This window comes from Macrotis lagotis, chromosome 4, assembly GCF_037893015.1.
Source record: "Macrotis lagotis isolate mMagLag1 chromosome 4, bilby.v1.9.chrom.fasta, whole genome shotgun sequence".
Taxonomy (NCBI): Eukaryota; Metazoa; Chordata; class Mammalia; order Peramelemorphia; family Peramelidae; genus Macrotis; species Macrotis lagotis.
Window position 1 is genome coordinate 158,287,514 of NC_133661.1, and position 25,688 is coordinate 158,313,201.

The 25,688-nt window shown below is 34.1% G+C and overlaps 1 protein-coding gene across 1 annotated transcript in view; it reads left to right on the plus strand.

The window, feature by feature from the left end:
* Positions 1–25,446, plus strand: part of SPESP1 (sperm equatorial segment protein 1) — a 53,984-nt gene extending 28,538 nt beyond the window's left edge. The window contains exon 2 of the mRNA XM_074236222.1: positions 24,422–25,446. Coding sequence (XP_074092323.1) covers positions 24,422–25,437 — 1,016 coding nt within the window. The 3' untranslated portion in view covers positions 25,438–25,446. The remainder of the gene's footprint in view (positions 1–24,421) is intronic.
* The last annotated feature ends 242 nt before the right edge of the window (positions 25,447–25,688 follow it).

Here is a 25,688-nt window from a genome sequence, read left to right on the forward strand (position 1 = left end):
CCCAGAGACATTAGTTTCTGCGATAAGAACATATTATTTGACAAAAATTGTTGGGAAAACTGGGACAAAATCTATGCATAGACCCACATTTCATAATACCAAAATAAGGTCAAAATAGGGACAGGATTTAGACATAAAGGGCAATTTAAATCAAGAAATAATCTATCTGTTAAATCTATGGAAAAGGGAGAAAATTATGACCAAACAAGAAATAGAATACATTATAAATTGCAAAGTGGATGATTTTTGACTCCATTAAATTAAAAAGATTTTGCACTTATAAAGCCAATGCTACCAAGATTAGAAGGAAAACAGAAAACTGGGAAACAATTTTTCACAGCTAGGGGTTCTAATCAAGGTCTCATTTCTAAAATATGTAGAGAAGAGCATCAAATTTATAAGGTTAGATATCATTCTCCAATTGATGAATTATCAAAAGACATGAAGAGACAGTTCAGTAGAAAAATACAAATGAAAACAACTATAAGGTTATATTTCACCACTTATCATATTGGCTATGATGACAAAAAGGGGAAAAGATCAATGCTGGAGAGATTGTGGGAGGATTGGGACATTAATGCATTGTTGGTGGAGTTGTTAACTAATTCAACCATTCTGGAGAAAAATGAAACTATGTGCAAAGAGCAATAAAACTGATCATACTCTTTGACCCAGCCCAGCAATAACACCTAGGCTTATATCCAGAAGAAATCATAAAAAATGGGGAAAGTCCCACATGTTCCAAGATATTTATAGCAGCTCTTTTTGTAGTGGAAAAAATTAAAAATTGAGAGAATGCCCATTAATTGAGGAATGACTGACCATGTTATGGTATAGTTTTATAAGAAATCATGAATGGTTAGACTCTAGAGAAGCATGGGACATATTGTAAGGACTGATACTGAGCTAAGGGAGCAGAACCAAGAGGGCACTGTACACCTTAACAACAACATTGTGAGTTGGTCAGTCTTGATGTACTCAGCTATTCAATGCTATTCACATACCAAGGAATAAAAACCAAACCAAACCAAACCAAACCAAACCAAACCAAACCAAAAAAACCCTACAGAATGTGAACAAACACTACTTTCACTTTTTATAAATTTCTCTTATGTTTTTCTTTCCTATCTCATGATTTTCTCTCTTTTCCCTTAATTCCTAATTCCTCATGCAGAAAAGGACTAATTCTGTACACAAGTTAAGCACAATTGTTTATGTTCAATATTTACCAGACTGTTCATCACTGAGGGGAGGGTGGTGGGGAGGGAGGGTGGAAGGAAATTATGTAACTTAAAATATTAGTATGCATGTGGATGAATGTTAAAAAACTTTCATAAAATGTAATTGGAAAAATTAAACAAAATATTAATTGGAAAGAAGAAATAAAATTGATCTTTTATTTCCCATTTGCTCATTTGTACTTGCTTTTATACATATGTATATGCATATATATTATATATATATATATGATGTATGGATGGAAGAGGAATATTATGAAATATTTCAATATAGTTGCTAAAAAGTTTTTCAGGTTCTAAATTTGAAGTATCACTTTTGTAATTCCATCAGCTTTCTCTTTGATTGATCCCCAGGACTTCTTGGTGCCCATAAGTCTATTGTGTGTTGATAATTTTCTTTCACTCTGTGTTCATTATTATGATTTACTAAACAGACTTAGACCATATCAATATGAAACCATCAGCTTTATTGGCTTTTCTTTTTAATTGTAGTGCTACAAAATGAATCAGATCAATTATGTGACAGTCCAAAATAGATTTTAAAAGTAGTTCAAATAACTTAGCTGACCACACTGTAGTGAAATTACTTTCATTTCATTGCTATTATTTAAGCTTCTGTAATTTATCTTTTAAATGATCAACTTGATTTTGAAAAGTAATTATAACCAATCTATTTTTCCTTCTATATTTGACAACTGTCTCATTTTTAATCCTTCTTTCTCATTCAAAAAACTCTCTTCTTAAGAGAAGAATGACCAAATTTCCAAGAACCAAATCTTAAGAGAGATTCTGATTGTTTTATTCTACTCATCTAGGTATATATGGGATGTTTATCAACTACCAACTTAATCTCATATATACTAGTTTATATATAATATAAAACAAGACAGTTTTTATGGGGTTAATTTCTTCCTACTTTTAGTAGAGATTTTGAAATATCTTTCATTTGTTAGGCTAAAATCATTTTTAAACTTACAGAACAAAATATGAAAATATATTTAACATGTTTGTGCTTGTATAACCTTTATCAGATTGCTTGCAGTCTTGGGAAGGGGATAGGGAAGGGTGGGAGGAAGAGAGAAAATTTTACAAAAATGATGTTGAAAACTATTCTACATATAATTGAAAAAAAGGGAAAGTAAATACGTTTTTAAAAAAGAAAAAAAAAGAACAAAACTTCAATGAATTCCCCTCCCTTCATTAATTAAGAATTTATGATCTCTTGAAAAGTGGTTGAAATTACCTTTGTTTTATGTATATTACAAATTAAAGCAATAGGATCTTAGAATTGAAAAGGATCTTCCAATCTCCCACTTATTTGATACCACTTCTGTGGTATTCCAGACAGATGATTATACATGTACTTGAATATGTTAGTTTTCTTAATCTGAAATAGGTCCCACGGTGATCATAAAATATTACTCCCTCTTTCACATGCTTGAACAATCTTTCAAAATTTGGAAAATAACCATCATTTTCCCTTAAATTTTTTTAAATCTCTGTTACAATCATTTTTCATTTAAAATATATAGAAATGGAGTGGATTTTAGATATCACCTTGTCTAATCTTTTCATTTTCTAAATGAGTAAACTGAGACCCAGGAAATTTAAATGACTCCCCAAGGTCACACACCTAATTAGCAGAGGAGTGCTAATTCAAATCATTCAAATACAGACCTTTTCTTGTGAAACCTGACTAATTACAAGCTAGAATTATTGAGAAAACTGTAGAATCCTTTACAAAGGAACCCTGCTCCTAAATCCCATATTAAATTACTCACAGGTGTTCATGGCTCGTGAAACATAGACTTTCTTGTCATGTGCTACTTGGTTCCCATTGTTCAGTCAGCACATAATTGGGCTTCTGATCTGGATCAGCTTGTGTCCAACTTTAGAAATTTTCAGTGATCAAACCAAAGTTGCCTTGGCTATATCCCACATATGGGAACAGGGTCTTATAATTTACTTACATGGGTCCTCCATAAGCACAGAAGAGAATCCCTTCCCTAACCCTTGGCTAAAATTGAAAATTCTGTCTTATGACTCTTAAGAAAGTTTTGAATAAGCCTGTGACCAATTAAACATATAATTTAGGAGAACTACTTCAGTTGTAGGTAGTTCTAAAGATTTCTCAATAGTTCTAGCTTGTAATTAGTCAGCTCATATGGAATGTTTGTCAAGGGCCTTATGAGTTCATTTAAGGATAGAATCCCAGATTTGAAAGGGATCACTGAGGTCATCTTGTCCAACCCTTTTGGAATAAGAATTTTTTCCACAGTGTCCCTTACAAATGGTCATACAGATTTCACTGGAAGGACTCTTGTGTAAGACAATCCATTTCCTTCCAAGGAAGCCTAATTCTCTTTGGTAAAGATTTAATTCTTTGGAATCATTTCTTTAAATACACCCTAAATCTGTCTTTATTGAATTTCCTTTTAGTCAGGCAACCAGAATATATTAGTACTAGTTCTATACTAGTTCTATGCTTGGTACTGCTTCTACCCTCTGCAACTAGCCTTTCAGATACTTGTGGGCAACTATCATGCTCTCTCCATTTGCTCCCTCTTCCCACATAAAATAAGTAAATCTGGAAACCTCCAAACAATTGTTTAAATAAATCTCATAAATACCTTTCTATTTTAGATTATAGTCTGCTCAATAATTCATTATTTTAGGCCTATCATTTATCTCTGTTCCTGTCAGAACCATTCCTACTGAACCAGCTCCATAGATTCATTCCCATTGAACCAGCCCCACTTGGAGTCCATTACTGTCCCAAGCTGTTGCATCACCCAAGTAGCTTGAGTTGTGTAGTAACTTGGGGAGTGAGGAAAAAGAAATCAAAAAGCCAAATGATACTAAAAAGGAATCTGAGATGCTCACAATACATTTGATATGACTTTCCTCTCACTCTTTCTAAGGCAACTAGGTGGCTCAGTAGATAGACCACTGGCCTTAGATTCAGGAGGATGCAAGTTTGAATCTGACCTCAGACACTTGCCATTTACTAGCTGTGTGACTTTGGGTAAGTCACTTAACCCTGATTGTCCTGCATCTAGGGCTGTCTCCAGTCATCCTGATTGCTATTTGACCGCTGGAACCAAATAGCTCTGGAGGAGAAAGTGAGGCTGGTGACTTGACACCTCACCCCCCTCACTCAAATCCAGTTCACGTGCTTGCCATGGCACCTCCCTGATGCTGTAGTCTTCTTCAAAAATGAAGGACAAACATTATTCTAAGGCAACATCATCAAGGCTTAAATTGGCTGACTGAAGTAACTCTTTTACGATATCTCTCAGACTATTTATGTAGAGTTGCCAGAGTTTAGAATCTTTCAAATTAAAAAGAAAATCCCCCACTCTGAAATTCAGGTTAACAAACATTTGTTAATCCCCTACAATATGCTAGGCATGGTAGTTGGCATCAGGGTTACGAAGATAATATTGAAGTGATCTCTGATCTCGAGAACCTTATATTCTACTGAAGGAATCTAAAGGAAGTAAATTCAAAGCATATACCAAATTTTTTAAACATAATTTCAGAAGGTGGAGAACACCAACACTGATGGCAGATAGGAATCAGGAAATTGTTGTGTATATATCAATCAATCAACAGGCAGTTATTAAATACCTACTATGGGAATACAGAGATAAAAATGAAAGATTTGTCCAATCTTTTTTTTTAGGGTTTTTTTTGCAAGGCAAATGGGGTTAAGTGACTTGCCCAAGGTCACATAGCTAGGTAATTATTAAATGTCTGAGGCCAAATTTGAACTCAGGTACTCCTGACTCCAGGGTGGGTGCTCTATCTACTGTACCACCTAGCTGTCCCTTTGCCCTCCAATCTTAAATTAGATTCAGAATCCTTTGTTTTCTAATGATCTTCCCATTCTAATTATTTTCACAAAAATTATCTCATTCATTCTGATACTAACATTGTAAAGTAGTTAGGGCAGATACAGTTATCCTCATTTTCCTAATGAAGTACCTATATAATTGAGATGTGAAAGAACCAGGCAGAGATTCGATAGAGCAAGTCTAAAACCAGATATTAATAGAAAGACTCTACTTAATAAGAGTAGTCAATAATATGACTGAATAATAGAAGAATCTTTAATTTAATTTAATATATTTAATAAAAGAAAAATCAATAGAAGAAACCAAGGATATTTAACTTGGAGAAAAGATTTTTTATGTGGGAAGAGGAGGCAAATAGGGAGAACATGTAGTTCTCTGAAGCATCTGAAAGGCTTGTTGCAAAGCATCTAGCATAGGAATATGAAGTGCCTATTATTTCTTTGTTGCCTGACTGAACTGAAATTCAATGACAATGATGAGACATCATACCAAAGGGAGTTCTTTTTGCCAAGAGTTCTTCCAGTGAAACAATCATACAGGTTTAACTGGAAGAACTCTTGCCAAAAAGAACACATTTCCTTCCAAGGTAACCTATTCCTCTTTAGTATAATTCTAATTGTTTGGAGATATTCTCTTAAATCTACCCCAAATCTACTTTGGCCACATCCCATAAGTTTTGGTATGGTGTCTGATCATTGACTAAGGAGAAAATTCTTATTCAAAAAGGATGGACTAGATGACCTCAGAGACACTTTTCAAATCTGAGATTCAATGACTTTGGTTCCCTTTGAAATAAATTTCTCTTTATCTGAACTTACCAACAATCCCATAATTTTTTTTCCTCCAAGTTAAGCAACCTTAGTTTCTTCTATTGATTTTTTAGTCACATTGTTGGTTGCTCTTATTATGTAGAGTTTTTCTATTAATAGCTGACTTTAGACTTGCTCTGTTGAATTTACCTCATCTTTTTACATTCTCAGTTACATACCCCTCTTCCTCCCCCCACTCTTCGCCTCTCCAAGGCTCACCTAAAAGAACCTTGTCAACCAGAAAGTCTGTTACTTAGCCTGACCCAATGCAAGAGACAATCTATAGTACTTTCTAATGATTTCTATTAAATTTAATATATTTTCCCCATATCAAACATGTTGCCTGAAGGTCAATTTCAGTCTACAATGCTCCTGGGACCACAAACCGAATTAAAATGTAATATGGTTTTCTGAGTCAATATGCTCCCATACTCTACTATGCAGGACCATAAAAGCCTTTTGAATTTTGATTCTGTCACTTCTCCCAGGTTCATGTCATTAATAATTTGATAAGTGTGTTATTTATGATCATCTAAATCAATGGTAAAAATTTTAAAATAAAACAGGGCTCAAGAAAGATGCCTTGGGCACTCTTCTAAGAGACCACCCTCAAGCCATTAATGGTTAACTCTTTTGGTATGATAATTCACATTCTTAGTCTGTCTAAATGTATTATTATCTAGTTCATATCTTTCCATTCTGTTCAAAAGAGTAGGATGAAAGAATTTTTCAAATTCTTTACTGAAATTTAGGCATACTTAAACCATCATTGACCTCCTGATTGCCAAATCCACTGAGATTTTCTTAATCTTCATTTTTGATCCCTCTACAATTGTTAACTATACTCTACTGAAATTTTCCCTTCCCTTGGTTTCTGTGATATTATATTCTCAGGGTTCTTTTTTGTGGGTTTCTGACTATTCCCTTCCTATCCTCTTTTGCTGATTTTTTCTTGCTTCATCCACCCCCTAGATCCAAGAATTCTTAACTTTGTAGAGTTATGTATGCCTTTGGCAGTGTCATGAAATCTAGAGACATCCTTTCAGAATCATAAAATGTAAAATAATTGTACACAGGATTACAAAGAAAATTAATGAAAATGAAGATGTAATTTTTTCCACCTAAGTTTGCAGACACTCTGAAATCATTTGATCTTTGAATCAGGTTAAAAATTCTTGTGCTAGATGTTGGAGCTCCGTTATTAGTTTTCATCTTCACATTATTTTCCTTGATGATCTTTTTTTGTTTTTTTTTTGTGTTTTGTTTTTTGCAAGGCAATGGCGTTAAGTGACTTGCCCAAAGCCACACAGCTAGGTAATTATTAAGTGTCTGAGCCTGAATTTGAACTCCAGTACTCCTGATTCTAGGATGGGTGCTCTATCTACCGTGCCACCTAGCCACCCCTCCCTTGATGATCTTATTTGCTTAAGTATCATGGAAAGATTTTTAAGAGAGTGAATGCTCATTTTTTTTTAGTTTAATAATCTGAATCATATGATCTCAGATGGGAACTGCCCTAATCTGGTCTCTCAGCACCAAAACATCCCAAACTAATAACCTGAAATGGGAAAGACTTTTGATCCTCATATCTTGCTGGAACCATCTGAACTGATGAGTGATTGATATAGTACTGAGGAGATTGTTGACTATCCCATAGAATTCTCTAAGGCAGGTCATGTATCATTCAATAGGAATGTTTGATAATATAAATATAGGAGGGTGTCCATCAGACTATTTGTCCTAAGAAACTTACTTCCACGTTGATTGTGAATGTCCAGGACCAAAAAAATCATAAATATGCATGTCTGCATGAGATATTTAGATTGCCCACCAATCTACCCAGACTATTATGACTAGAGGACTGATATAGGGTGACATTTTGTTACAAACTTGTGGAATTGCCAGATTTCCTTGGTCAAGGATGCTACTTAGACCTACTGGTTAGGATTTTTTTTTTTCTCTTGATAGTGTGACTAAACTGATTCTGTAGTTGGCTTTCTGTATAGTCTGTATTAATTGTGGCATTCAGAATCACCATATCTTTAGGTTACATTTAACTAGGAATGGTTGAGCTCCTGGTATGTTGGAATAGCTGTTTACTGCTTGAGGGAGGGTACTTCCATGGAAATCAGGAATCAGGAATGCAAAGTAGTGGTCAAGTATGAGTAAAATGTTGGGAAAAGGGGAGTCTACATGACACAGAGATAACTACAATGCAAATCCAAACCTGCTCAGATGTATTGGAGTAGTCAAACAAGAAAATTAACTAGGTTGAAGGCAAACCTTCAGGATGGCCAAGAATGGCAAATGAAGGAGAATCATCCCATCATTTGCTGTGTTTAGCCTAGTATCTTTTTCAACAGCTTAAGCACATGTCCACACCCCTTTCTGCCACTTAGAGGAAAGCTATTAAGGCCAAGATGTACAAAAATAGCACCAAGTTTATCCTAAATATGGAGATTGGAGCCTGATTTATTCTCCATGAACTTGATAGTTATAATTAGTTCTATCAGGAAGTAAAGTGTAACCCTCATGGAAAAGTCATAAAGGAGGTTGATTGAAAAAATGTAGAATTGAGTGACAGATATATGGGATAGGAAACATACACAGGGAAGAAAGGTTAGGCATGTTATAGAGAGGGGTAAAAGGGGGTTACAGGCATATAGTGATGGAAGTGAAGGTGGAAGATTTGAGGTACAAGCATTGGATCTGATGTAGAGAGATGAGATATAGAGTGAAGAGTGACTTGTTTTGTACTTTTGAATGGAAGAATTAGAAACTGCTTCAGCTTCAAACATACCTTGATAACATAGTAAATGCAGACCTATCTAAATGTCATATAGTGATAAATGTTAACCCAGTATTTCTACTTTATTTAACTATAGTTGTTTAGTCATTTTCTAGTTGTATCCAACTCTTCATGACCCCATTTAGGATTTTCTTGGCAAAGATACAGGAATAATTTACAATTTTCTTCTCCAACTCTTCCATATGAAACAACTGAGGCAAACAAAAGTTAAATGCTTTGCTCATGGCCATAAAGCTAGTAATTTTCTGAATCTGAATTAGAACTCAGGAATCAATTCTGGCACTGTCCACTGTAGTACTTAGTTGCCCTAGTTCCATTGTATTGTTATTGTTCAAACATTTCAGTCATATCCAACACTTCAGTGACCCCATTTGGAGTTTTCTTGGGAAGATACTGGAGTGGTTTGCCATTCTTTCTCCAGTTCATTTTCATAGATGAAGAATTGGGGCAGAGATAAGTGGCTTGCTCAGGGTCACACAGCTAATAGGTGTCTGAGTCTGAATTTGAACTCAGGAAGCTGATTTTCCTTGGCTCCAGGTCCTGTACTCACGCCACACTGCCTGTTTTATCTAACTAAAGAACTAAACTTTTAATGATGTTTTACTATCTGGAAGAACCAGGATTGAAAATATTAATTTGAATGATGTTGTGAGAATTAAATTTCAATTACAATTACTTTTTTGCTTGCCAAAATGATCAGCATTCAACTTTATCAGTAGCCCACAAATGTAGACTTTGGTAGGAAATTTACATTATTATCCTAATTTATTCATAATTTATATTACGATGTGTTAATATTATATCATATTTTATCTATCATTATGTATTTGTTTTTTAAAAAATTTGAGAGCTCTGATGAAATGTGCTAGAATTGTTAATTTTCTATAATTCAAAAAATCAAATGAAAGCAAACTTTTATTATGAATGAACCAAGATTAGACAAATCATAAAAGTAAGGCAGAAGTTGAAGTGTGTTTGTGAAGTTATTTCAACAGGAAGTACAGTCTTCATGGTCATCTAACATTTACTTAAGATGCCTTCCATGCTAGTTTATGCCCATCTGCCTGCATTTCTAACACACAGAATAGTAAATCAACAGAATTGCACTTGTATTTCAATTCTAGCTAGATCAGCACCTTGATAAAGACATAGGATGGTTGTGTCCTTGATTTTTTTAAGTTTCATAAGACTAGTGGTGCCATAACCTAGGTCAATATAAGCAATTTTCAATTTAGGATGAGTTGACCTAAGAACAGCTTACATATATGAAAAACTTTAGGGAATATTCCCTTTTGCCAAAGCTAGACATTAGTAGGTACCTCTGCTATCACTGCTCTGAGCAAGGACACTCCTTATCTGGCTGTTGTTCCTTAAAAGTAGAGCCAGAGGGAGCCCAGGGACACATTTTCAAACCAACTTAATGGCTTACTTTGAAGTTAATTTTAATCAGCAGCTACCTCCCGAAGCAATTTGACCAGTTTATCCTTGGTTGCCAGATTTAGACTGTTGGAACGCACAGTTAGACCCACCAACCAATACAGCTGAGAAGAACCCATGCTCAGTGATGACCAATCTCCTAGGAACCCATGAGCAGGATTCTTCCTGGGACCTAAATCAAATATAAAAACCAATGAGCCACAAAAAAGGCAATATGGAACAGGATTGGAAATCTACTATTGGCAGAAAGCTTCCCGAGTTTTGTTACCTTCTTCCAAAATCTCAGCCTTCTATTGTAGTTAACAAATCTCTCTATATACTGAGGTCAGTGTGACTCCTTATTCTTTCTCATCCCCCAAAACATGTGTTGCCAAGTCCTATCATATCTAACTTTCACAACAATTTTTATCCTGACCCAGACCCTCATCAGCTCAAACCTGGACTATTACAATAGCAGGTTGGTTGGTCAGTCTGCCTCAAACCTCTTCCCACTCTAGTCCATCCCCCATTCAACTGCCAAAGGAATCATCCCAAAATGTAGAACTAACCAAGTCACTTCCCTCCTTCCTGCCTAATTAATGGTTCCCTATTAATTTGAGGAGGATAGATGGCACAATGACTAGAAGTCAAGAAGACTCATCTTCACAAGTTCAAATCTGATCTCAGACACTTACTAACTGTGTGACCTTAGGAAAGTCACTTACCTCTATTTGTTTTGGTTTTCTCATCTGTCAAATGAACTAGGGAAAGAAATGGTAGACCTCTTCAGTATTTTTTGTCAAGAAAATCCCTAAAGGGGTCACAAAAAGTTAGATACAACTGAACAACAAATCCATTGAGGATCAAATATCAACTCTTTTAGACTTCAGAAATTGTCTCCTTCTTACCTTTAGAGTCTTCTTATACTTTTCTCATATCTACATACTTCACCATCAGTATTGGTATTTTGGGGGGAGGGGGTTCTTTTCCTCTCATAAGACAGTCCATCTCTTGATTTTTCACTGGCTTTCCCCCAATACTTCAAATACTGTCCATCTTCACCTCTTCCTCCTGATTTCTTCAAATCCTGGCTAAAATCCCATCTTATCTAAGAAGCCTTTCTTGATCCTCTTCATGAGCTCCAATATATTTTATAAGTAACATACCTGAATGTTTATAGATATCTGCATGTTGTCTTCCCCATTAGAATGTGAGCTCCTGGAGAGCAGGGACAGCATTTGCATTTCTTTGTATTCTTATCACTTAACACAGTGCCTTCCAAAAAGTAAAAGTTTCTTCTTTGCCTGATTGCTGCTGTTTTGTTCTTTTAGCCATGTTCAATTCTTTGTGGCCTTATTTATTCTGGGTTTTTTTTTTTTTTGCAAGGCAAATGGGATTAAGTGGCTTGCCCAAGGCCACACAGGTAGGTAATTATTAAGTGTCTGAGACTGGATTTGAACCCAGGTACTCCTGACTCCAGGGCCAGTGCTTTATCCACTACGCCACCTAGCTGCCCTGGCCTTATTTATTCTTGGCAAAGATACTGGAATTATTTGGCATTCCCTTCTCCAGCTTATGAGAGATGAGGAAACTGAGACAACAACAACAAAATGCTAGGATATGCCTGTGAATTATTTTTTGATTTGAACTTTAAAAAACTTTAAAAAATTGTCATTTTAATGAATCTTTGTTCGTACAGTATAACAGAAGAACCGGATTGTATATGAAACCCTGACTTACTGTTTTTAAAAGGTAGATAATTAAACATGTAACTTTCAAAATTGTATTATTTATGTTTTACAATGAACTCACTTCTCTTTCCTTCTGTGTATTTTAAAAGATAATTCAATGACCTATTATTTCTTTTCTTCTTATTTTTTGGCAATTATATTGCTAGCTACCTCTCTCCCCTCACAATAAAAAGAAAAAACACCATTCTTTCCATAGTTAAACAAAACACTTTACATATTTTTCATTTTCAAAAATGTCTCATTGTGTTTTATCACTTCCCTTTCAAGAAATAGGCCCCTCTGAAGTTGAGGGGTTCTGATCAGCTCTGTACTTTAAAAAATCTTACCAAATTATTTCTCTTTACAAGGGAGAGAGAATAAGATGCATACAATCCAATGATTATTTTTCATCCCAATTACTGATTTTCAGCTTCAGTTGAGGAAACAGAAGACTTGCTCAGGATCTGAGGATATATTTGAACTAAATTCTTCTTGATTCTAGGCAAAGTTTGATAATCATAGTGCTGTCTCACTTCCTCAATTTACAATGATGTTACTACATGAACTCTTTTGATTTTATTCACTATGGTTTGCATTAGTTCATACAAGTCTTTCTGGATTTCTCTGAAATTTCTTTTATCTTTTCTTAAGACACAATGATATTCCACTAATAGTCATATACTGTAATTTGTTCAGCTCTTCCCCATTTGAGCAGAATCCTTTTGTTTCCAGTTCTTTGCTCCAACAAAAAAGAACTACTACAAAATTTTTATGCCTATACCCTCTTTGGTCTCTTTGGGATACAATGGTATCACTGAACAAAGAATATGCACAGCTTAGTGATATTAGGTATAGTTCTATATTATTTTTTGGAATAGGTGGACCAGTTCATAATTCTCTTGGTAATGTACTATTATGTCTATCTTCCTACTACACTTCCAAAAATTGTCTTCTCTGCCAATCTGATAGTGAGATGGGACTTCAGAATTATTTTTAAATTTCATTTCTCTAATTAGTCATTTAGAACAATTCATCTAATTATCAATCCCTTGAATTTCTTTGAGAGTAGTTTATTCATATCATTTGACCATTTATCTATTGAGGATTGGATATTATTCTTATATGTTGAATGAGTTCCTTATATATTTTGGATAGCAGACATTTATTCAGAGGAATTTGCTGTAAAGATCCCCCCCCACCCCATTCAGCAGTTTTCCTTTTAATTTTAATTGTATTGATTTTCTTAATGCAACACTTTTCCACTTTTACATAATAAAGCTTTTCCATTTTATCATTTGTGATCCTCTCTATTCTTTGTCTAGTCATAAACTCTTCCTTTAACAATAGTTAGAAAGGCATTTTTCCTTATTCCTCTCATTTGTTTTATGAGGCAAACTCTTATATCTAGGCACTATACCTATTTGTAACTAATTATATTACTACTTTAGGATCTTGATTTAAATCTAATTTATGTCAGGTTGCTTTTCAGATTTTTAGCAGTTTTTGTCAAATAATGAGTCCTTATTCCAATGTTGCAGTCTTTGGGTTTATTGAACATGATACTGCTATGTCCGTTTATTTCTGTAAGTTGTATATTTAATTTATCATTGTTTCTTCTCTCTCTGTGTCACACAACAATTCAAGTTGATGATAACTACTCCTGTTCGGCACAAGAATACAATCTCATTGAAAAAAGAATTAAATTTATTCTATTTGACCCCAGAGGACAGAACTGGAAACAAAAAGAAGTTGTAAAGAAGCACATTTCTGATGTGCCTTGATGTCAGGAAAAACATCCTTGGGATTAGAATGATCCAAGATTGGAATTGGTCAGCTTAGCATCTAGTCAAAGAGAAGAAGAATAAGCTGTTACATTTTATATTGTAGAGAGAAATTTTGTGAGGGTATAGGTTAAGTAAGTGAGGGAGGTCATTCTTGACATGAAATTCAGTATGTACATCCAGTCTCTGAACCTCACTCCTGTTCCATGTATTATTAGGGATCCTTGAAAATATCCTGGGCATCTCTCCTTTTCCCTAAAAGTATGAAAGCATTCTACCCTACTCTCTTTTCCTAGCTACTTAACTGATTCTTCCATTCCTTGGTCCCTAATCAAGGATTATTTATTTATTTATTTGATTAGCATTATCAACATAGTGAAAACTCAGGCCATATTGAGACCCATATCAGTAGAACTAAGCATAGTCTAAAATCTATTATACTTCAGTTAAAATAAAAAAAGCAAGCATCCATAGGTCTTGGGAGCAGTAGCCTGGGAACCTGTGACCATCATTGAAAAGATTATAATGTATAATTATTCCTCTGATTTTGTCCCCATGATCTGGAAAATCCATGTAAAATTTTTTGATCTTGCCTTTGTACCAGAGAAAAAGTCTGATTTTTTTTTGTTTTCTTTTATGGATTGTTTACAGAACTTAAAATTTGGTGTATGTGATTGATCATAGGCTATATATATATAAGTCAAAGTTAAGTAAAACTATTGTATGAAAAATATTTTTTTCTGTGTTTTCTGCTGGCTTTTGTGTTTATTTATAACTTCCACAAATTCCCATTTAATTTCTTATGCCAATCTGCAATATATTGAAACTGCAATTAGAAAAGTCTTGATGTGGAAGGGATAATTGTAATGTGAATGGAGGTACACCAGTTATACCACCACCCCATATATCATCCTGATCTCACTTTGAATCCTAGTGTGTACTCATGTGTAATTCCAATGTGGGATAGGGCAAGTCAGTTCATCTTTATTAAGAGAAGAGTGGACTGTCTCCAAGTGTGGATAAGTCAGATTAAAATGTAAATGGGAAATGTTTAACTAAATATATTAAAATAAAATACAACATAGATAATGTTAATTTGTGGATTTCTAATTCAATAGGACATCCACAGGGATTCATTTCTATTTTAGTTTGACAATACTGAGTTAGATAATCCTTAAAATCCTATGATCTCCTGCTGACATAGAAGTTATACCATTTAGACTCCTAGAAATCCAATGACAAATCTTATCTTTATGTATTATTCCTTAAAGATGCAACAAATCAGCTGAAAGACATAATCAAGACATAAAAAGCTTTGTTAGCTTAGGCCATTTAAACAGAAGCAGTAGCTACATTTCTTGGTGAATTGACAAGCTCATGTTCAATGTCGGCATTTTGATGGACTTTGTATTCAGGGTCAGAATGGGGCATGTCCAGCACACACTATAAAAACTGCTGCCATAGGATGAGTCAAAACATCAAGTTCATTCAATAGCATGCGTTTCTTCAGAGACTTTTTGTCTCTTTTTGGCATTGTCCTTTGCTTCTGTTTTTGTCTCTTGTATTCTGTGCCTCATTTGCTCCAGGTTCCCAATGTCCTTTCCACTTCATTTTTTCTGACCCCCCTTTTTTTCTGCTTCTCAGGGATCCATTGGTTTATAGCTTTGTTGTATTACACCCTTCTGATGTTTCCATGATCGTGTAACATTCAACTTTTCAAGCTACTAGTGCCTCAATTTTACATGATCGGGAAGACAGAAAAGGATAGTTAAGGTCATTTTTCATTTTGCTTCCCACCACTAGAAATATACTGATGAAGCCCATGACCAAAACCCTTCATTCTCTCTGGGATGTAGATAGAAATATGATTTCCCTGGGCCCAAACCCAGTGGTGAAAACCTGAAGAAAGTATAAAATCTCACAAAAAGAGTCATATGGAATGCAAGACCAGTACTACTTGAGTAGATAAGTTGTGTGATTATATATATATATATATATATATATATATATATATAATAACAATATTACATCATCTTCTAATTGAAACATAGCTTAGCTACATTAAGGATGGCAGTCCATACATCATTAATTACTAAGGCTTTCCCCCCTCTGGATCTTATAGGCTATGCTGATTGGCTCCAGTAGTGCCAAGAGGAGAAAATGCCAGCTGGGGAGAACATACCCCACTTGTCATATTTCACCTGCCTCTCTTATTTTGCATGTGCTTGCTTTCATTTGTGCCTTCTTGGTCCCACCATCATTAACAATTAATTTTCCACTATGGGTATGACGTCTATCAGATACATGGAGTTCTGTTTTCTTCCTTCCTCTTGTCTGCATATCTGATGTCAATCTTTGATGACATGTTGCAATGAAAAATAACCTTCTCCATAAGCAGCAGCAGCCACAGAATCTAGACATACTGATGGGAGAGAGGCTGGGGAGTCTTCTGGGAGCCAGGGGACTGCTCTTGAGCTAGAAAGGAATTCCTTCTCCCCCTGTTTCCACACTCAGTATTGTCATAACTTAGCTCACTAAGAGCCTTTTGGTCTTGGAATATAAGATCTGCTGCTTTATTTTTTACTCCATAAAATAATTTGAGTCTTCTGCTTTTTAAAGTATTTTCATCTTAAATTATAATCTTTTGAGCCAAGGGTAAAGAAATACTTTTGTCAGATGACTAGGTTGTCTAGAATCATTCTTTTTGACTACTGGTTTCAGACAGCCGCACCTAGTAGTTACTTAATGAATACTTTAATATAGGCAGATAAAGTCACACAAAACGTTTCTTGGGATTTTATACTTGTGAAAGTGTCATCCATATGACTGAGCAAAAAGGAATTTAACTTTTATATCTTTAGTTACATTAAACCTAATTCATTCCTCTTACTAATTTGAGAAAATGAGTAGTATAAGATAAATCTACTTCAAAGATCAAAGTATTTTCAAATTCTTCAGAAAATTCCATATATTTATAATATAATTGCAAGGTTCAGTACAAAGACTATAGCCTGACTGGGTCTAGAAGATGCTTTGATAAGCTCAGAATAAATCAGTCTTATCTACTCACTGAAGTAATTTAATACTTTATAGTCTAATTTGTATTATAACATGGACAACAATATCATATAGTTACAATTCTTTTTTATGTCTTTATCTTAAAAATAAATTTTACTGATATCTTTTGATTTTACTTCCCTCCTATTTGGCTTTCCCCTCCTAGAGAGCAATCTTTCTTTCTTTCGTTTTTTTTTTTTTTTTTTTTTTTTTTTCCACACAGCTAGGTAATTATTAAGTGTCTGAGGCTGGATTTGAACTCAGGTGCTCCTGACTCCAGGGCCAGTGCTCAATCCACTGAGCCACATAACCACCCCAAGAGCAGTCCTTCTAACAAGGAAGAAAACAGTAAAATCAACCCTCCCTCAAGAAGATTGAAGTTCTTTTTTTTGAAAAGTATTTTCTAAGTTAGTTTTCTCTTCAATAAGTCTGAATTTATTTGAAGTGATTTCTCCTTTCCTAGATTTTTCATAGCCCTTTGTGCCCTTCTTATGTAACCATTGGATACTAAAAGTTCTGTATTTGGCAGGATAATTCTCTAGCTTTAGGAATATCACACTTTCTCTGAGTCTCAATTCTCCATTTGTTAAGTGAGGAAGTAGGGCTCAATGATGTTTAGGGTTTCTTTTGACTCCAAAAATGTAATTATTTCATTCATTCATTCATTTATTTTTTGTTTCTCATGTCCCCTAACATAATCTAAGTTCTTGGAAGACATCAGCTTCCTTATTCACCTCTGTAGCTTTCAATACCAGGTATAGGGCATTGTATCAATAGATACTCAATAAATGCTTCCCTAATTAAATATTTATTGGATTGGTTTAGTAAGTATTTATTGTATTTTTTCATGTTGCTCTCAATTTTTTGCAGGTACATAGATCCCATATAACCCAATTTAGTAAACATTTTGTGAGCAGTTACTCTCCTGAATAAGCAGTGTAATGAGTGTTATAAAAGAAACAAAAATTGTGAACCTTTTTGTTTTTTACTTCATGGACTGTAGGAGACCATTTAGTCCATTTCAAATACCTTGAAAGATGCTAGCACCTCTTGAAGTTTGTGTGCATTTTAAAGAGTTCAAGGAACTGTATAAATTGTATGAAATAAACAATTTAATTTTAATCCCTTTATTTTGTAGTGACAAGTAATGTAAGTGCAAGGGAAATTAGTGAATGTAATCTGTATGCTATATTAGTCAATACTTTATCAACTAGAAAGCTCTGAAAACTATATCTTCAAGGGTTAATTGTCAGAAGAACAGTCATCTCTGTCTGGTTTCCAAAAACATTACTTTAAAAGATCCATGATTTCATTGATATGAATATTCCCTCAGTAAGGCAGATGACAGTTTACTCTATGACTTAGATACCCTTCATGAATTGGTTTGTCCAAACACAATTCCTTATCTGGGTGATGGTCTAACTGTAGTTAGATTGCAGTTAGACAAATTTACCTTCAAATAGAAACAGTCTGTGGTTGAACTTGAAGCTTTTTTGGTGTGATTGGATTGACCAGAATTCTGGCTTAACTTTTGGGGACAAAGAGGTCTTACTGCACCATGATAAAGCAATAGTTTAGGACATAAATAGGAAGTGAAAGGGTTATTGCTGAGTTAGCTGCAATTTTTATCAAACTGGTATGTCATTATTTTCCATAAAATGAAATCATAGATTATGGATAACAAAGTTATGTGTACATGCACCATACCTTAGTGGTCCTCAGTAGCAAACTAGAAAAAGAAGCCATGTTCAAATAGTGGTTTTATTAAGGTATTTGACTGAGAGATCATTATCAATAACTTAATAGTTTGAGATAATATTAAGATAAACTATTAGTTTGAGATAATATTTCAAATGGTATCCCTAATGGGTTAATCCAGGGTTTTGAAGACTTTTAACTAATTAAAATGATTAGGGCATGGTAATTCTTTGACTAATTTTACAGATTGAATCTATTAATTAGACAGTTTTCTTTGCTCTTGTCATCTGTAGCTATTTACCTTAAATTGATATCATCAGTCATTGTGTAACCAAGAAAGACAGAGGTTATACTGTGCTACCTAGGTCACTAATATCACTAGCAATCATCTGGTTTTCATGCAAGAAGGATAAAAGATTAATATCTTTAATGATCTTGATGCAGTAATTTGGAATGTTCTCACCAAATATCCTGTTGTTCAGTCATTTCAATTGTGTACAACTCTTTGTGACTCCAATTGGGGTTTTCTTGGCAAAATTACTAGAGCTATTTATCATTTCCTTCTCTAGCTCATTTTACAAATGAGGAAACTGGAGCAAACAGGGTTAAGTGACTTACTTATGATCTTCTAGCTAATAAGTCTCTGAGGCCAGATTTGAACTCAGAGAGTCTTCCTGATTTAAAATTGGGCATTCTGTTCACATATGATGCTAAATTGAGTTGAATTGTAAGAGTGATAAAGAGTAAAGAGCATCTGATATAGAGTCAAATGCCTTGAATTCTAACTGCTAATTGTATGATTGTGTAGAAGTCACTTAATATATTCTAGTGCTTAGCAATGTGCCTGGCACAATAAATGCTTATAGATTAACTTACTGACTAAGGCTCCATTATCTGTCTTATAAAATGAATGCCTTGGGATTAGTTGTTCTCTAATATTCCTTCCAGCTCTAAATTCTATATGTAGTTAGTTAGTCAGATAGATAGGTAGTCTTTGAAATGGAGACTAGTATTCAAGATGACCTTGATAAATGAGAGAAAACATCCTTTAGAAGAAATTCAAGCTTATTGAGGAGACATACAAAATTATTACATTTACCAGTAAAGTTATATTAACATAAAATAGATAAAATGCACTTGTTGCAATACCTGAAAACTATAGTAGACCATAATACCTTGTTTTTAAAATCATTGATATAGGATTTTCTTCTAGTCAGCAATCTTTGAAATATCATGGAGAAAAGGAGAAAGTGATCAGTGCCTGCAACTCATTGCCATAAAAATCATGAGACAGAGGTTCTTTCTGGTCAGTGATCTTTGAAATGTTTTGGAGAAAAGAGAAACAGTATACAACTGGAACATGGCAGATGCTGCCCTGATTTTCAAATATAGGAAGACAATAGAGCATGTTTATTGTGGAATGGGAACTTGATTTTAATTTCTGACAAAATGCTCGAACCTGTTGTTAAAGAAAAAGTTTGTTAACATCTAGCAAAAGAAGGGCTGATCATAGGGAAGCATTATTGCTTCATCAAGACCAGGTCATCAAATACTCACCTTATTTACATTTCTGATAGGATATTAATCTGCAAGTACAGAAAATTCTCTATAGTCTGCCTAAATTTTAGAAAAACATTTGATAAAAGAATTCATAGTAGTTTTGTGGGGGAAGGAAAGAATGGAGAGCTATAGGGTATAGGGTAGTACAATCAGGGAGATTTAGAACTGTTTGAACAGCTAAATTCCCAAAGTATAGTCATTAATGATTCAGGATCAACTTAAAAAGAAAGTCTATAGCTGAATGTCTCAGGAATCTCTGAATGTCTCTCTGCTTTTTAGTATTCTAATCAGTGTTATCTGTGGAGGTATAGATGTTATGTTTATCAGATTTACAGATGACATAAAGCTAGAACATTAACTAACACACTGACAGATGAGAGTCAAGATGGATAAAGATCTTGGGAGGGAGAACATTGAGCAGGATCTAATAAGAAAGTTAATACTTATCAATATAAAGTCTACCACCTGGACCAAAAAAAATCAATTTCACAATTATAAGATGCACAGTACCTTAAATATAGTAGATATTTAATAACTGTTTGGTGACTGTCTGTTGGGAATAATAGGCTGAGGTAGGCATCACCTTGATTGAAAAAAGACCTTGGGGTGGAAGAGGACAGGTTAGTGAACTAGAAGGTCAATGTGTATGTATTAGTAGAATAAAAAAGCAGCTAGAAGCAAGTAGGGTTTTAGGCTGTAAAGGGAGAGGCCTAGTTTCTGGGACAGGAAGTGAATTGTGCCACTGTCTGATCTGCCCACAGTAGTGGGCAACTCAAGTTCACTTTTGGACTCATGTTTAAAGATTAGCAGTAATTTTTTCAGTTATACCTGACTTTTTGGGATCCCATTTTGACGTTTTCTTGGCAAAAATACTAGAGTGGTTTGCCATTTCCTTTTAATTTTACAGATGAGGAAACTGAAGCAAGTGGAGTTAAATGACTTACCCAGGGTCTCACACAGCTCATAAAGTATCTGAGACCAGATTTGAACTCAGAAAGATGAGTTTTCCTGACTTTGGGTCTGGCACTCTATTCACTGTGCCATATAGCCATCCCACATTGGCAAGAAAGAAAAGGTCTATAAAAGGTCTACACACACACACACACACACACACACACACACACGCATACACACACACACACACACACACACACACAAACACACACACACACACACACACACATGCGCACACTGCACACAGTACACCACACACCATATCCATATATATCTACTGTATGTATATCTATATGCATATCTATGTATATCTATGTATATGTATATATGTATATGTATATCTATATGTATATGTATATCTATAATCTATATCTCTCTCTCTCTCTCTCTCTCTATCTCTATCTCTATCTCTATCTCTATATCTATATACATCTCAAAAGAGGATCACATTAAGGTACTGTTGTTTGATCTGGAGAAGAGAAGAAGACTTGGGGGACTTATGATAGTTATCTTCTGATATTTATGTGGTCTTCAATTGAAAGGGGTTAGATTTATTCTCTTAGTCCCTTCAAATAGGCAAATTTAGACTTCATAGATAAGCATCTTAATTATTAGGATCATCCATTTTTTTAGAAAAAGATCGTCTACAAACACACCCTTATACAAATTAGCATTATCTAGAAGTCAGATGAGCTAGCTCATGAGGTCATAGGAGCAAAGATCAGGAAATGGGCAAAAACCTCCAAGATTTCCTGTCCAGCCCTTTTGTTCTGCACATAACTGAGATTAAATGAGGCCCCACAAGGAGTGTTAGAAGTGAAATTTGAGGGGGTGGCTAGGAGGCTCAGTGGATAGAGCACTGGCCCTGGAGTCAGGAGTACCTGAGTTCAAATTAAAAAAAAAACTAAAAAAAAAAAAAGAAGGGAAATTTGAATCCAGGTCCTCAACTGTTACTTTTCTTTTACCATTTCTCACTATAAATCTTCAAGCAAGGGCTAAAAGACCACTTTCAAATGTGTCATTAAGGCATGGATTGTGCCTTGCTTTCTTTTTTAACTATGGAATTCTGGAATTATCGAAATTGTGCCTGACTAAAGTTTTAAAAAGTGTTTTACATATTTGAAATAAATATGCTATTTAAAATAATTCTGACAAATTATTATAGTAACATGAAGAACTTTTTTCAATAGTGAATAGTTAATCCCAAAACTTATCTCTTATGAAAATCCAAAATTTTATGTAGGAATTTGTTATAGGCATATAACATAGCTCTCCTTTGAGATACATAGTAGATATAGTTGGCAAACTTGGCTGCAAAGTAAAATTTTGTATGTCATAATGCATTGCCTCAGCAAGTACAATTTGTAAAATTGGGGAAATGTTTTAGAAGTGAAATTAGAAGCAAGGTCTCCTTTTAGCAAGCCCTGCCAATTTTTACAAGATGGAACTTAACTCTAACCTACATTGGATGAGGTTCTGTTCCATTGGACCATCTCTGTCTGCTTCTCTGAAAACTCTCCAGTTTTATTTATTGAGCCAAAATGCTCTCCAGAGTGTACTTAAAAGCATTATAAACATTTTACCTCTACTTTGGAAGAGAATTTTTTTTTATCCTTCTGAACTCTGAGAAGTTCAGGAAAGAGGAAACCTCTAAGGTCAAGGAATTTTAAAAATATTTTGTCTCAAGACTACCATATAAAAGTATTTCCACATATGAAATTTCTTTATTTAGCCAGAATAAAATTTAAAAAGTATTCTAGATGGAGTGGTTGATAGAGTACAAGTCCTGGAGTCAGAAAGACCTGAGTTAAAATCTGATGCCTACTAGCTTTGTGACCCTGGGAAAGTCATTTAACCTCTGTTTGTCTCAGATTCTTCTTCTGTAAAATAGGTATAATATAAGCACCCTCTTCCAGGGTTGTTGTGAGGATCAAATGAGTTGATAATTGTCAAGCACTTTAAAATGTTAGCTATTACTATTTTTATTAGATAGTATTGAAACTCCTGAATTGTGGTTACTGAGTCAGTAATGGATCCTTTATTTCATTCATATATATATATATATATACACACATATATACATATATTCATATAGATATACATATATGTATATGTATGTTTGATTAGCTGTACTAAAGGGACAAGATTATTTGGCATATAATTTACAAATCACAATGATAGTAATGAGTAAGGTGGAAATCCTGCTTAGAAGCCCTAGAAAAGTGTCTGTTATTTCCATTCTATCCCTTTATTCGGAGTACTTTCCTACTACTTTTCCATAGTGTTTGTCAAAGAACCAACATAGAGCTGGTAATTTTTCAGCTTAGTCAAAGTATAGTTTTTCTCTAGACCAAGAGTATTTCATCACAAAGAGAAGTATCTAGGAGATCCTCCTCCAATTACGTGAGGTTGAACCATTTTTAGTACTCTTTGAAGTAGAAAACAACAATAGAAACTGCAAGGACAAAAGATCTTAAGATAACATGAAAGTTTTTAGAGTTGGTAGCTTAATGGAGATATTTAAAATGGAAACCTTGGTTCAACAGGTGGCAGTTGGCAGGGTGGGGAACCATTGAAAATTGTTGATTAACATGGTTCAGATAACTATTAACAGAATATTTTATTACAGCAAATAGTATAAATGCTTCCATTGTTTTGAAGAAAGTAAAGTTTATCTTGAAAAGTAAAATTTCTCTTACTTATAAGTTTATTGAGGTTTCCAGTATCTAATTTACATATTGGCCTTTTCAGTGATGTCAGATTTTTTTAGAAGTTCAAATGAAGAACAGACATAATGTCTTGATTCAACAGGTGTTTTTCTCAGATGAGAAAGACTGCTTAGACATTTCGGGTCTTTAGACTGACTTGGGAAAATTAAAAATTAAACAAGTTTTGGAGAATGGTATCAACAAAAAGGACTTTGTTACAATTCCAGATATCCTGAAAGAAAGATTTGCCTCAGATAGTTCACCTGAAGATAGCTGAGTTCTTTATTATTGTTTTGACTAACTTTTAAGCAATGATATATAAAAATCATATACTTATAGTCCATCTATATATCATAAAAATAGCTCTATACCTGTGAATTTTTTTCCTAACTCTCAAGTCATACATCCTGTAAACACAATGAAAATATTTGGAAAGATTTTGTGACATTTTAAAGGAGATTGTCAAAAGTGTTGCAAAAGAAGGGAACCGGAATATGAGCCAAATCCATTGGGAGAAAAATTATATAACATATTTTCTTGATAAATGACCTCAAAATTTCCCAAGACAGGTACCCTACACTATTTGGAAAAGGTCAAACAAACCAAGACAATGCAGTTAATTTCTCTTTAGATGGTTCCAGATATCCCTCATACGTCTAGCTATCCAAGAGAGAGAAAGGAAAAGAGAGGTAGAGACAGATGAGAGGAGAGAGAGACAGAAACAGTGAGAGAAACATGCCACATAATGACTATTATGATACTATTCTGGAATATCAAGTTTAACAAATGTTTCTGATGTTTTAGATACAAAGAAATCTTACATTGAAAGAGAACCATCTGCTTCAACTGTGATGTCAGTTTTGGGTCCAAATCTGGAAGCAGTGAAGCTGGTTCTAGGACCAGTTACAAGACTAGAGATAAAAAGTCTGAAGCCAGAGGCAACAACAATATTGATATCACCTATGCAACATCTGGTGTCACCTTGGAAATCAATTGGGTTGTTACCCATTAAACAGCTGAAACCAGATAAAAAACAAACTGTGAAACCAAGCCAATCTAAGAAGATGAAACTGTCTGTGATGATAACTAAGAATTCATCTGTGGAGCCAACTGGGTTGCTGATCCTGAAACCAACTATAGAGCCAGCTGTAGAATCAACAAGTATGAAAAAATCTCAAAAGTTAAATGTACACACATCTCAGTACCTGCCTCTGGACAAAGTTCAGAAAGGGAAAATAGTTGTAGACATAGCTAACTCTGTTCCTCAACTTGAAAAAGTTTTAAGAGAACAACTCAAGATCATAGACACATTAACAAAGTATAACTCAAAGTCACAATCAAACTCTTTAACGAGGAAATACAAAATATTGAAAGACCAATTAGTGAATGAATATATGCTTGAAGATAAAATATTGCAAAACATTTTAGAAACTAACAAAATGATAAACCATGATCTTATGAAGGCTAAACAAATGAATGAATTCAAAGGCAATATTGATTCTTCAAAAAACCATCTAACCCCAAACCATTTTTTAGCAGCAAAAGGATCATTTAAGAAAGTAAATAAATCTCAGAAGGGAAAAGAAAGGTCTGATGATAAAAAACTTATAGTGCTTATTAATTTTTTTTATGATTACAGGTCAGAACTAACTTTATACTTAAATATAAATAATATTCCATCAGATATTCGTGAAAAGGCTGCTACTTTATTCAACATTTTAAAAGATATACTTTGTGAAAATAAACAAAGAAACACTATTAAAAGATTATTAGAAGATAATTTAACAATCTTAAACATGCTTGGTACTCTATTACATTGATGACTAGATTTTCTGTGACCTATTCATTCATTTCTAAGAGTTGTTAAATTCTATTTACTAAAATTTTATTAATAGATTTTGTATTATATTTCTATCTACTAACAACTGTAATTTGTCATGTAATATGAAAGATTTCAAGCAAATAAAGCCTAGTAATTTGAATATAATCTGTTTTCTATGATGTTTTGTGACATCACTTTAATTCCCCCAAATCTATTGACTTTTGTGTTTAAAATATTACCTTCAGTTTA